This window comes from Thalia democratica, chromosome 8 (assembly GCF_965202585.1).
Source record: "Thalia democratica chromosome 8, ktThaDemo2.hap1.1, whole genome shotgun sequence".
NCBI lineage: Eukaryota > Metazoa > Chordata > Thaliacea > Salpida > Salpidae > Thalia > Thalia democratica.
The window spans coordinates 44829975-44846059 of record NC_139172.1 but is presented as its reverse complement, the minus strand read 5'-3'; the positions used below and the strand labels follow the sequence as shown (position 1 = coordinate 44846059).

The 16085-nt window shown below is 23.2% G+C and overlaps 1 protein-coding gene across 1 annotated transcript in view; it reads right to left on the bottom strand.

Moving 5' to 3' along the window:
• Positions 1-13294, bottom strand: part of LOC145842414 (uncharacterized) — a 29661-nt gene extending 16367 nt beyond the window's left edge. Inside the window, exons 1-4 of the mRNA XM_082949852.1 lie at positions 13113-13294; positions 10420-10557; positions 7748-7834; positions 6685-6787 (exon numbers count right to left, since the gene is read on the bottom strand). Coding sequence (XP_082805978.1) covers positions 6685-6787; positions 7748-7834; positions 10420-10557; positions 13113-13232 — 448 coding nt within the window. The 5' untranslated portion in view covers positions 13233-13294. The remainder of the gene's footprint in view (positions 1-6684; positions 6788-7747; positions 7835-10419; positions 10558-13112) is intronic.
• Between the last annotated feature and the right edge of the window lie 2791 nt (positions 13295-16085).

Genomic DNA, 16085 nt, shown 5'->3' with positions numbered 1-16085 from the left:
TAACTTAGCATAAAATTAAAACAAATAATAAAGTTTCAAGATTACTTTTACAAAATAAATACTTCAGCTCTTACAATCAATTCAAGTAACACACTAACGATCAATGTGTATACATTATATGTTTGCAACATGTTTATGCATGATCTAGTCATTGATCGAATAATCCATAGTACAACTTTATAAAAAGATAGTATGAAGCTTTGAAACTATGTGAGAAATAACTTTTAGATTAAACTACGCACACATATAGAAATACGTATTTCAGTATTAACTTATTGTGTGATGATCTGAATATTCAGAATAACAAATCAATTTCTAATAAGGTTATTAATTCTTGTCGACATTAAAATATAATACAGATCTTACGTGGTCAAACTTTAAAAGTATTTATTTACTTAAATAAGTTTTTTTTTTAATATTTGATATAAACATTGGGCAACCAATCTATTTTCTGAATTAAGTAAAACTATTTATGTACTTAAAATCTTAGGAACTTTTTATACGGAAGCGTTTGTATTTTACTAGTCAATAAAATTTTAACTTAAAAAATAAAGCTGTTAAAAGAAATTCAGAATGGCAAATTTAAAAATGCATTTAATTAAAGATAACATTTTTAAAGTTCAATTATAATGCACATTTAGCTTAAGTTTTATAATGTGTTTATTTAAACTTTTAATTTAACTCGTTAACAAATTTTGCAAACAATTATGTAGTTTGACGTCTTTTGAAGCCGGAAGCAACTAAAATGACGCAAAACTTAATAAAAAAACTGATTCTTTTCTTTGTTTATTGCTAAACAGTTTTTAAATTACATTATTTGCATCAACAATTTGATACATAAACTGTTTGTTATAGCTAAAAATTATTAATTTGCAGCTTAATAACTAGAGCAACTGATTTTTCGTTTTATTTTTTTATTTACTATTGAAAAATAAATGTTTTTTTGTGACAATGTTCAAAGTTTGACTTAGCAACTGTCCAATAACTCTGTTTGAAATTTTTTTCTTAAAACTTGGTAGTTCCTTTCAAATTTTATAAAAATGCTTTTTACCTTAGAACTTTTTAAACAGAAAAAATTGTTGAATAAGTTAATTTATTGAAATATAACTACGAACATGATTGAAAAACCTTTATTTGATATATTGCATAAAAGTTTATAAACCAAACAAAAACCTGGTAATATTTTAAATTCAAATACTAATGCTATAATTTTTAAGATAACAAAACTTTCAAAAACACTTGAAAACAAAAACTAGTATTAAAGAACTAGTTTTAAACTACTTACACCAATTCATGTAAAACTTAAGCATTAATGCAGTTTACGGATTAAGCTTGTAATAACACTATCAACACTATATTTATTATTTCAAGCATTTTCAATACTACAAAAAGCTTGTATTTTTACACCTTATTGGTTTTTGTAAATTATATGAATTGTATTGTTTTTACGGATCAAACTTGTAATAAAACTTATTGTGACTATACAATTTATTTTCAGCATTTTTTCAACACCACAAAAAGTTTATTTTTTACACCTTAGTGATTTTGCAAATTAGATAACATGTTAAGCTCGTTTAAAGTGAAATTATTAAGTTCATTTATAGGTAAACTATTGTGAAAGGCACTCATTGTTAATTTTTTGGTGTCCTTTGTCAAACAATTTTTTTTGTAATTACAAATCACACTTGAACAATAGGTTTATAGCAGCATGAAAAGTTTTAAATATTGATTAAAACCACAGGCTAAGTGTTAAAACAATTAATTAAAACAACAACTTATATTTAAAAACTTAATTCAGTACCAATAGCTTTTTTACTTGAGACATTTTTAATGTGTTAATAAAACTAAAATGCCTTAGAAAAACTGATTATTTTAAAACAAATAAAGTTCATTATTATAAAATTAGGAATTGACACCTGTTATTTTTTAAGTTTAAATGAAAATACAAAAGCACAACAAATAACAATTAAAACCAAAAACAATTTTTCATTTTTTATTTAAAAGTTATACATTATAGGTGTCAACTAAAAATTTCATACATTAAATAACATTGCACCTTTTTCTTAATAAAATTACCTATATTAATATTTATACATTTAAACTTCAATAAGACATAAGTATATACTAATGTTTAAAAAAGACTTTTATATCAATATTTTATATCAACTTTATCATAATGCATATCAAAAACAATATGCAGTGAATAAAATATCAAAATTTTCGTAAATAAAATGCACATATTTTGACATTTATGCTTTATGTTAGGTCAATAAACTGAATGTTTTTGTTTGTGTAAATATTTACACGTCTGTATAAATACTTGCAATAATTTTACTAAAATATTACTAAAACATTTTTATTGAAATGTTATTCAGTAAATGTATATTTAAATATTATTCAGTATATGTATGTTTAAATACTATTCTGTATATTAATAATATTATTCAGTATAACATTATTCAGTATATGTATATATCTTATTCAGTATATGTATAAATACTTGCAAAATTTAAATCATATCACTAAAATATTATTCAAGATGTATTGATACTTGCAAAATTTCAATCATATTATTAAAATATTATTTAGTATGTATCGAAAAATAATCGGAATAATATTGTAAAATGCCATTATACATACAAGGTAAGTAAACTTACACATTTGTGTATAAGTTTATTAAGTTACTTTGAGTAAAAACTAATTTTATTAAAAAACACAAGAAACTTAATATTAAGTTATTATTATAAATGATTGCAAACTAAGACCTACTAACAACTTCAAGAATTTTAAGTGACTTTTATCTAAAAAGACCAAAAGGAATTTAATTGGCCATAGGCTATCATTTAAACACTACTAAAATTGTAAATTACTATCAATTTAAAATTTAACTAGCAAATGTTAAACCATCATTAAACAATCTATCAAATTGTTATTTTAATAAGTTAAAATTCATTAGCTACTATTCTTATAATGATTTTTACTTTATTTTTCTGGTAGCATAAAATAATTTTAAGACATTACCAGATTAAAATACATTTATAATTAAAGGTTTGAGGTGATATATTAAGTTAATGTCTACATATATATTATATTTGATAATATTTTTTTAACTATAGTTTTACTAGTACACAACAGAACTATTTCTAAAACAATAAATTACCAGCAAAAAACCATGAATTTTCTATTTCTTATTAGTTTGTTTAAGGTTAATTATATCAAACATTAAAAGTTATTTACAATAGTAAAGCTATTTTGAGTACTATTATCAAATACATTTAACATCTAAAAATATAATTACAAACAAAACGAATCAATTAAATATTTTTATTGGACAATACACAAAAACTTATCATGCTTACAATAACAAAACTGTGTAAAGTGTTATATATTCATGAATATACATATAGTATTTAAATATATAATAACAAACAAATCAATTAAATATTTTTATTGGACAATACACAAAAACTTATCATGCTTACAATAACAAAGCTATGTAGAGTACGTACTTGACTCAATATGAAATTGTAAACTTATTAAAATTGTCACATTGTAATTTTCATGTGTGTATAGTAATTTCAAGTGGAAAGTACTCAAAAGGATACTTTTGCTTTTTGTATTTAAAAAAATGTTTATAATCTGATGCAAGGTTAACCTATTAAACTTTGCTGAATTAACTGTATATGTTGAAATGTTCACATTATATGTGGCATATGCACTTGTCTTAATCAATTTGTCTTACAATTTGAAATAGAAAATAATAACAAAGCTATGTAAAGTGGGCACTCAAATCAATATTGAATCGTAAACTTAAAAAAATTTTCACAATTAAATGTTTTATGTGTGTATAGTAACACTTATAAGTGGGAAGTACTCAAAAGGATACTCTTTCTTTTCGAATATAAAAAGTTAATAAACTATTGAACGAGTTTATATACTGATGCAGGATTGACCTATTAAATATTGTAAATTGAGCAACTACATTTGTTGAGATCATCACATATGCACTTGTCCACTCAAATACTATTTTAAAGAGAAAATACTTGAAAAGATTAACTTGCTATTATATACGCAATATCAACAACACGGGGTTCGTGCGCAAGATTTTTTTCATTTAGCCTGACTGAAACCAATTTAGCCTGACATCTTTTCAAATAAAGAAAAATCCCCTTTAGAAGTCATTTAAGGTATTTGGGGGTCTTGATTAGTACTATTATAGTTACTGACCAGCTTTATCTCAAAACTATTTTGAGCTATATAAATCTGCAAAAAGCAACTCATAGCTTAGTTACAACTCAATAAATTAAGACTAAATTGTGAAAAAGGTAATTGACCCCCTATGCCCTTAACATAACAAATTCAGTGATAAGTTTTAAAATAATTTTTATATCTAATCTATTACTAGTGTAAAAATTTAATATTAATAAACACAATTGTTCAGTTTATTTAAGCACTAAGTAAAAACATTATAACCAGAAGATTTATAATAAAACGACGTTCATTGTCGTGTTTTATTAAAATTTTAAATGAAACCCTTACATAAAACTAAAATAAGTAAATAATGTTTATTACAGTACTTTGACTGTTACTTAAAATTGGTACATAATCAAATCCTAAACTCTAAATAAATAAGTCATATCAGATTTAAAAAGCTTACACTTCAATAAAAAACCTTTAATATTTGTTTTTGTAAAGAAATATGAGTTATACCTAAAATTTGTACTCCCACAAAACTTAGTATTTAAATCTTGAAGCTAAGTTTAAGTGTTGTGAATAACTCTAATAACTTTAAACAAACAGTAAAATATATGAATAAACTACAAACAGTTTTAATTTAAAAGTATTTGGTATAAAGCCTTTAAATAAGAAACTAAAACAGTTCAACCAACTAAGCTCTGAAAACATAGCTGATGTAAACAAATTCAAACAAACAGCTAAGTAGTTGAACTAAACTGTAGTGTTTAAACTGATTTTTTTAAATGAATTTTCATAATTATGACGTATATAATCTACTCAAAACAAAATAATGAAGATTCTTAAAAAATTTTTAGAGATTCAACAAAAGGTTTTAAGCATTTATTTTTACAAATACTGACCGATTTTGTCTATAATCACTAAATCTTTTTTTAGAAATAAATTCACATCTCAATTTCATCTTAAAAAGATTTCTCAATTTTTTCAATCAAAAAACTTTCAAGCATTTGAACTGAGAAAAACTGAGATTCTAAAATTTTTGATCAAAAAACTGATTTAGCCTGACGTTTTTCAACTTTTTTCAAAAAAACTGATTTAGCCTGACTTAACCTGATTTAGCCTGAAGCGCACGAACCCTGACAACAGTATGATAACAGTTTAACCTAGTTAATAATAAAACATACTTGCTTTTTTATTAAGTTAATTGTTTAGTCACAATAAATTAGTTTTTATTTCTATTTCTATAGTAAAATTAAAAAAACACGACGTTTGAAATGTTACAAAATAGTTGGTCACATTTTTTTTATATTTGAGTAACATGTTCAACCAAAAACATCAAAGAATTATTTTCAATTAAACACAGCTTAATATTCATAAAATTTTAACACTAGAAACACAACTTTATTAACACATTTAAAAACAGTCAACATTTATTATCTGGTAGTTCATAACTTTCCAAAACATAAAAAATGAGTAGCTTAATAGTTAACGTGTTAACTTAAGCATACTAATTTGAAACTGCATACTTATTTCCTGAATCTATTTTTTTATACTTGTTTGATTTACCAAACTATATTTCACTATAAAGCATGATTTAATAACAGTTTTCAAAGTTTTAAATCTCAGAACTTCTTAATAAATTTGCCTTGTAGAACTCTTCTTAAAAGTTAAACAAGCATTAGTAATACGAGATTAATTAAAACTAAAAATAGATCAAAATTATTTTGCAATGCAAACAACTAGGGGAAATGAACTTTGAATTTCATCAAAAATATGCAATTTATGCAAACAAATCTCAAATACTTCAGCTTAAATAATGATGCGCATATTATGCCAAGCTCTTTAAACTTGATCTAACCACTTATGTAACAAAAACCCAAGGAATGCAATCTGTTTTAATTATCAATATTGAACAAACATAAGATTTTACAACAAAAAAATCTAAATTGTAACAAAATTAAAAAATGTTAAGTCTACAAATAAATAATGTATATAGCTTGATTTGATTAAATAATGTCTAAAAAAGCTTAATTAAGTCCTTGAAAATTTAGAAAATGCCCATTATACATATTACAATAATCTCTGACACTTATTCTATTGTTATGTATTCTTTTAACTTTAAAATATATTATATAGGTTCTAAACTATTTTATTATAACTCATCTTTTATGTGAAGTACCGCGTCAAATATAAGTAATGGTTACTTAAAAAAGGTTAAATAACAAGTTTCCATGCGTTTTCGTTTTACCTACGAAAAATGTTCTAAAACTTTTAAATTGTTTTATTTACAGTCAATTTACTATACCATGTACTTTGGTCAAGACACGTAATTGAATGAGGTCCTTGAAACATTAAAGACAATTATAGTATTTATTCTATTTCATCTTCGACCTTTTGAACTTACATATCTGTTCTACAAAGCTAAAACATTCAGTATGACTATATACTTTACAACAATATGAGAATAATAAAGCAATCACAACTACTAACATCGTTGCCTACTTTCACTCTTGGCTCTTATTTTGTCATCGAGAATTCCTCTGAATTTTGCGGATTCCTCCTTACTTGCAAAATTTAGCGCTGCTCTGTAGTCCTGTTGATTAGATATAAATAAAGTTTTGAAAATAGTATTAAATTAATAAACTTTGTTTGTATTTAGATTACTAGTAGCCATGTAAATTAAAATGTTTGATATGATGTTTGTTACCCATATATACATAAAATTCCGCACTCAAATTAATGGGATTGAGTAGTCATGTGGTGCATTGTTTTAACATGTTTACTGCAATTTATTAAGTTGAGTTTTAGTTTTAAATATGGATACATAAAATAGAAGTTTTTATGAGTAGTTTATTTATCAATTGTTTGGTGTTCCTCAGCCAAAGTTGTGTACTATTAGTTAAAAACAAATTGATTTTTTACAACTTTTTTCATATACTACTAAACTTTTTTTTTGTAGTAGATCATAAATAATAGTAACTTTACGTTTACCAGTTCAACAAAGTTTGTTTTACAATTATTAATTATTTTAAGTACTAGTTTTGAGCTACTGATTCAATATCAAACAATTTTTGGTAGTTACCACAAATCCTTATAGACTATTCATTATAATTTAAACTTAATAGACTTCAATTGTAAGGAAATAATGCATTATGTAAATTACAATGTCGTAAAGATCATACCTACAACAACATTTTCAATTTACCTTACTAGTTATACTTAGTAACACATATTTTAAAATACAAAATAGTACTGACATTGGCTTCAAAAGTGAGAAAATAATTTCCTATATAGCATCATATTTGAATTCATTAATATACTTATCAACAAATGGTATTACTTTACATGTCAAATTATTAACTAACATTTGCTTCAGAATTCAAGACGTAATTTCTTGAAGCGACATATTTATATTAATATCAACAAAAAAATAAAAAACAATTTTAATGACCATACTAACATTAGCTTCAAGAGTTAGAAAATAAATTTCTTGGAGCAACATATTTGAATTCAATATAGTTAATAAATATTAAAATACATTAATAAAACTAACATTTGCTTCAAAAGTAAGAAAATAGTTTCTTGGAGCTACATATTTGAACTCACTGTACATTTCTTGTTCCCATAATTGTTCTGATCTCTGGAAAAAAAATTAACATTTATAAATAGTTATTAATTATGATATTTTGCAATCAAATTGTTGCCATAAAACTTTTTTATTGATAAGGTTTTTAAGAAACAAATCATTCTTATATCTGCCATTATCTAAGTATATAAAAAAAAATTAATAATAAAAAACAACTTGATAAAAAGAAAATATAAATTAAAAAACCTAAACTAGTTGAATATAAATATTTTTAGAAACAAATACCAACTAGAATAATGCCATTTTAAGGTTCACAATTTCTACCTCTATTTATTAAAACTAAATAGTACTTTTTATAAATACTCAAACGTACAAACTTTATATAGATTTAAAACACAATCGCCTGACTGCACCTTTTCCATTACATAAATTCAAAAAAAAAATTGAAAACCACAAACGACTTATAAGCACTGACAATAAAGTACATTAAAGCTCATTTGGTTTATATATGTTATACATAGACATTCACTTTCTTAATCTTTTATGTTATTTTGGAGATTAAGATTAAGTGCATAATTAAATACTAAAGTATTTTCATTCTAATCATTGATATTAGAAGAGGCATTGAGGTTATTACTTTAATTTAATGCTTCAAACATGTGCAAAGTATGTAAAAAAATTTAACTTTATACAGGTATGTGATTTAATATAATTAAATCTTTTATAAAGTAAAAAATCTAAAAATAATATCTTTAACCACATAACTATTTATTATTGTATTTATATACTAATAAATACAAACAGTTGTTAATAAGGAAGTTTTTAGTGAACATAAAAATTATTAAAATATATAATTAAATGGATTAAAAATAAATTAATTAGAACATTAATTTAATATATGATATGTTGTAGTACAACTATTTATCAAAATTGTTTATATAAAAAATAAAGTATTTTAATAACTTAATAAAATGCTAGATGTTAACAGTTTTAAAAAACTACAAATACAATTTTTAGATGTGTTTTTTTTACCATACCAAGAAATAAAAATATCGTAAATACAAAATATTTTCACTTTTTAAAAATTTAAGTGTCTATATGTATTAACAACAAACTATAATATTTATTTCAAGCAAATTCATACTAAAATTTTGTTAAAACATAAAACCTTAGAAAAAAGTTCCTAAAATTGTAGTATTAATTTCTATGGTGATCTCAAAATTTACCAGCATTATTTATTGAAGAGCTTATACAAACTACTGCTATTTATAACTGCAAAAGTTAATATTTGTTTTTTACAAAACTTCATAACCTTATAACTTTTAAATCTTGATAGTATTGTTTTAAACTTAAAATAGGTATAAATTATAAAACTCTACTTTACTGATGATAGTTAAAGATTAAATTGTTACATATTATTAGAAATGTAATTAGTAAACTTCATTCCTAAAAAAATTGAAAAACCTGACTTAAATTTAGAAAATTTAGAAAAATTATAATATTTTAAGTTTTATCACTAAAATACCAAAAACAGTGCTTTACAGTTCTCAGAATACATTAAGAACTTAAGAAAACAATTTTAACTACTTTAAACACTTATTTCTTATAAATAGATACTTTTAAAACAAAGTGTTTCCTATTCAAACAAATTTTCTAAGACTTGCCAAACAATGTGATAACAAAACGTGACTTTAATTAACAATAACTTTTAAAGTTTCAAATTATACTAAAACAGAAACATATTTACATTAGTGTGTATTTGAACCTCGCTGACAATCTTATATATTTATATGATTAATGGAAAACAAAACATTTCTATTCAGCTGAAACATTAATCATATAATAGTATAGGTCAAACGATATTTTAATATTCAAATGCCTTTTTTTTTAACTATGCGGGTTGATTTATAAATATAAATTACTTTTTATAACAATAGAAAACAAAACCATCTGTGTTTATATTTCAAAATCACATAGTTATAAAATAAACAGGCTGAAATACAACAAATAAGGTTTTTTTTAAATAATTGCTTTAACAACAAACAAATTTTAGGAAAATTACATAACATTTAAATTTTCAATACACTAGAATGTATTATAACACCTTTAAATCATACACAAAATTATCAGGGAAACAACCTAATTAATCAACAAAACACGTACTATTATAAAAAAATAACTTTTTGAAATATTAAAGCTTTTTATCATACCTTTATGCTATACACCCTTATGAAGTTAATACTATTATTTCATTTAAAATTTATTTATACTGTACAAAAACATCTAAAGTTTACCTTGATGCTGTACACCCTTCTATGAAGTTAATAATACTTATTAAATACTATGTTACTATATTATTAGTATAATTTCTTTAGTGTACACAGTTTGTACAAAATATTACAAACATACCTTGATGCTGTACACCCTTCTATGAAGTTAATAATACTTATTAAATACTATGTTACTATATTATTAGTATAATTTCTTTAGTGTACACAGTTTGTACAAAATATTACAAACATACCTTGATGCTGTACACCCTTCTATGAAGTTAATAATACTTATTAAATACTATGTTACTATATTATTAGTATAATTTCTTTAGTGTACACAGTTTGTACAAAATATTACAAACAAACCTTTATGCTGTACACCCTGATGAAGTAGGACCTCTTTATGTTGTCTTTCACGAAACAGCACACTCCTGTGCACTCCTTGTTCCAGCTGCCACCCGGTCCTTTTGCGAGGAACACCTGTGCAACCCCCGTGGCTAGTGTCTGCAATAAAAGGATAATTAATGTAAGAAAAATTTTGTTATTAGTTCAACAACTTTTATCTAGCCGAGAACTATCGACTTTGGCTGAACAATTTACAAAAAAAATGTGTTTTGTTATTTTGGCTAGCTTCTAACATAAAGATAGCTTCAAATAACTCATGTAATTGCTTTATAGTCTAAATAATTTTTATTGAATGCCCTTTGCGGTCCTTTTGCGAGGAACACCTGTGCAACCCCGGTGGCTAGTGTCTGTGTTAAAGATAATTTAATATAAGAAAAAATTAATTTTACAGCTTTTATTTAGCCAAGCACTATATATTTTGAGCTTTACAATTTGCAAAAAAAAAAATTGTGCTATATAATTGTGGCAAGTATCTTTAATAAAGATTATTTTTGACAACTAATGTAATCAGTTATTAATATCAAGTTAAAACAATTGTTTTTAGTATAGTTAATTAATTTTATTGAAACGCCTGTGTTACTTCTGTTGCTAGTGTCTGTTGTGAGGAGATATGTAAGCAATTTGTATAAATAACAAGTTATAATTTAAGCAGCACTTCCCAGCTAAGTTATATATTTTATAAAACTGTTAATTTTAGTTCGTTTGTAATGATAAAAAGAGAACATTTTACAAAGAATACATTATGATTACATAAAGATTTAGCCTAGAACAAGAAAACTTGTATTTCGATTAGATATGTCAGCAAGCAGCAGATTGCAAAAACTAGTTGTTATAACTGTTATTACAACAATGAACTTATGATGTGTAAGTTTGTGTGTAAAATACAAAGTACTTAAATTTTTGAATTTATAGTACACATGGTTATTATTTTAGAATATGTTGATTATTTTTTAATGTATGATAGACTTTAAACAATTTATTTATTACCATAAATCTAATCTAAATGTATCAACAGCAACTTATACTTTAAAAAGCCAAACCATTTTAACTTGGATAATTTATTTTCAAAAAATGTTTTCCTTTAAAGACTTATCTATTTAAAAAAAAGCACTTTAAAAAAAAACTAACTATATAAATCTAGAATGTAAATAGCCACAAGTTCAAGTTAACTTATTTTTTATTAATTATTCGTATTCAAATATTAAATTAACATTTTCATAAATTTTCTTGGAAAATTTAGTAAAATATTACAAGGACAACGGAAAAATAATTTATGGTTGTGACTTTTTTATTATGTGTAAATATACAACATAAGCAACACCACATCAATGCTTGAAAGTTTTGTAAATATTTATCTTATCAAATTAAAAACAAAACACATATACCAAAATACTTAAGAAGCAGCTTTACAAAACTTATATCATAAACAGGATGTTTTTGACAATATAAACAGTTGTTAATGTTTTTGATTTGATACAATTTCACCTATGTTAAATCCATGCATTGCAAATATTTACTTTTAATCATTAACTTATGCCTTGCTCACAGTTAAATAAGTGTCCTACAACTTGCTTTGTTTAAATTTGTTCAACCCTTGATTATTTATACAGTTTGCCTTGTTTAATTATTTTAAACTTGTTTATAAAATTTTAAAACTTAAGTTTGTTATTACTTGTGCTCATCCTTAATTGAACTTAACCAAACCAATAACAAAATATTGTTAAAAATGACTTAACTGATTTATTTACTATACATAATTGTCAATAGATTGATTATTTGTTTAGTGATATCTATATAAGTTATCTAAATAAAACAATTTGTAAGCATGTATAAGAGTACTTTTATATAACTCAAAAAATTAAAGTACACTATGTTTATTTATTAATTTATGAGTATTAAGTAAACTAAAAATATAGAAATAAAAATTAAGGGACCCTTTGTTTTACTTTGAAAACTAAATAATCTATTTAAAGTCTTAAAGTTTAGGAATTTTTTAGTATTTGTTTTAAATACTATTCTAAAAATACACAAAATTATAAATATGAGGTATCAAATGTCATTAAAAAATTAAAAATATTAATAAGTTAGCATAAAAATAAATCTAATTAATAATAAAAATAAACATATTAAAACTAATATTTTAACCAAAGTTTAAACTATCCAGCTTAGAAAGATAATTCTTTTTCGTTTTGTTCATTATATAAAATGTATTGAACAATTATTGAAAGGATATTCACTTTTTGAGCTAACATTTTCAGTATATCATTTAAAAAAATCTATTAAAATACTTGAAATTTTATTTAAAATCAAAACATATTTTTACAAAATAAGCATGGAAAAATATTTGAAAACATTTCCAATGGTTAATAAATTGAACAAAGATTTACTATATGCAAAACAATGTATTCTCATACTTATATTGATTGTCTATAGACATACTTAAATTTTTTCCAACTCATTTTTTAATATTTTTAAAGTACAAAATATTAATTTACCAAAAAAAAAGAATCTTTAACAAAACACAACAAGTTAAATGCATTTGTACTAAAAACTTTCTTCAAGTCATACAAAACATTGTTGATTTATGAGGATAAACAATTATTGTTTTTTTAATTTACTTAATATTATTACAAATTCTTAAAACTTCAACTCACCACACATTTTCTACCGAGCAGGGCAAACAGTGACTGGTTTTCGTGGTCATTCAGCAAGACTGATGGAGCATTCTGTGCAGTAGGTCTCTTCTTAGACTGTTGATAGTTTCTTCCGTTCATTGTTTATTTGTTTAGTTAGCTGGCATGTTATAACAAATCTTTGTTTACTATTTATAATATTGTTTTCTGTTTTAGTTTATTTTTAGATACTAAAAATTACATAAGTTTTTCAAAATAAAAAAGAAAATAGCTAAATTTTCAATACTGAAACAATAGTGTTACAGATATATAGTTAGCTGATTTGTTAAAATAAATCCTGCTTTTCTGATTGACTTATTTTAATGTTGTCTTACCTTATGACACAATCATAGACAACTAAATAAGTTATTTTAAAATATTGTATCAGATTTTGTTAGCAAATGTTACAGTACAACTAAAATAGTAGGTTTCATAAACAAAACCTCTATATTCAAAATAAACAAAGTATCTCAATGATTTATATTACTGGCTGTAAGTACATAATTTTTGTTTTTATTTACAATAAAAAATTAAATAGCAACTTAGACTAAAGTTACTGTCATATTTAAAAACAACCAAAAAAAAAACTTAACTTCTTTAGGTTTTAATAAATACTCACATTCATATACCATATCAAACTTATTGTAATTTAACAATTTTCACAAAATTTATAAGCATCAATGATTTTAATTTTTATTCTAAATAATAACTAAAATGGTTGTTATAAAAGTTTTAAATAATATTTAAGTTCTATTATTAAAGTTTAACTCAAGTAAAGATTGGTTTTTTATATTATATAAATGTTACTAAAAACCTTTTCTAAAAAACTGGATAAAAAAATGTAGTAGTACAATGGTCAAACTAAAACACAAAACAGTGAAAAAACTCAGCAATAATGAAATTTTTATAATAACTATATAAAATGGAATATAACTAATGTAGTAATTCAAATTATCAATACTAGTTCTAATAATGTATTTAAATAGTATTCTTAAATACTAATTATTATTTATGCAACTAAACTATTAATAATTAACTTGTCTCAAAAGAAATATGAAAAGTTATAAATATTATTTAGGTTAAAAAGCAGTGTATAAATAAAACTGACATTTCTTTTGATAATATTAACATTTCAAATTACAAGATAAGATGTAACGTTATAAGGCGTTAAATCCTGGAGATCCTGATAAGCTAAGCTTATCGGAATATATATCACAGATGTTCTTGTGCTAAAACTTTATTTCAACTAACAGCGTTTCACTGCTCTCAAATAAATTTAAGAACAGATCTACGGAGTCTATAAAATGTTAACACACATTAGAAAAAAGCAGAAAAATTATTATACATGCTTTTTTCTGCTTTTTTCTAATGTGTGTTAACATTTTATAGACTCCGTAGATCTGTTCTTAAATTTATTTGAGAGCAGTGAAACGCCGTTAGTTGAAATGAAGTTTTAGCACAAGAACATCTGTGACATTTCAAATTACTATAACAAAGATAATAACATATAAGCTTGTAGAAATTCTATCAAACATTATCCTTAAGCTTATAGATTTTTTTCTACCCTTATAGTACATAAATCTACTAAAATTTAAACTGAGTTTAAGTAAATAATAATGTAACCAAAACTTGCTTTAAACTTAGACAAGTTTCATTTCTATTTTCATTGTTTAAATTTTTTGGGATTGTTTTACATTACAACAAAAGTTATAACAAAGTAGTAATTACTCAAAATAGTAACAAAGTAATAATTAAAAAAAAATTCTACAAAATTAGCCTATTTACAGCAAGCATTCAGATTATTGCTTAACTAAATTCAGTTTAAACAAATTAGCAAACTACTTATCAATTATTTCCTGTTATTTGCTGTTTCAAACCTTTTTAAACTTGAACAAAAAATAGTCAAGCTGCAAATAGTTTTATTTCAGACTGCTGAAAAATACAAAAACAAAAATAGAACAATCATAGCTGTGCTAACTAAAAAATGTTTGGTAAAGTTGTGTTGAATTCATACATGTTGTTTTCTACAGCTGCAATTGATAAATAAGAAAAACATTAAAATAAGAAATAAATAATGTAGTGTAACTAAAACAAAATAAAACAATTTTACTTGTTTTTTATTACAATCTCACAGGTTTTAGATATAAAAATCAGTTTAATAATAATTGATAGCAAATTTTCAAATTGTCTATTATATATAGTTCAACAGTATTTAATATGACAATAAAAGTTAGCTGTGGTATTAAAAAGCATAAAAACTTATTATAATCTTGTAAGAGAAATTGTATTTTAGCAAAATAATAAATAACATAACATATATGAAATTAGAATTGTAAAAATAATAAACTATAATTTTTGTAAAGTGTTATTACAAAATTGTAAGCTATTTTTTGTAATTTTTTAATTAGTAATTTGAATTCATAATATGCAAGCTTAATTTAATTTTATAAATACAAGTAACATAATTTAAGTAAGTTGTTCTTAAAGTATTTGCATCAAATAAAAGTAAAACTACATGATGTTAATATATCAAAATTATAAAAACAATTGCTCAAACAAAAGCTGTTGAGATATTTTAATATATTTAAAAATTTGAAGCAACTGATTATACAACTATTTGATGAAAACTAAGTAACTTTTAAGTAAAGATGTTATCAAAAAGTTTTGTACAAAACTGTATAAACAATTATAGAATAAAACTTGTAATTAAAACAATATATATAAGCTAACAACAACTTACAAAATAAACTTAAATAACAATTTGTGGTGGTTACTTAAATAATTGATAATTTATTATAAATACATACAATGAAAATTTTTGAAAAAATTACTCTAAAAAACATTGCTTAGTCTTTATAGAATATGAGCTGGTATTTAATATGCGTGCAAAACATTATGTAAATGCAATAAAAAATATGTACCTACTTTAGCATGTCACATTTAGTATGCACTGGC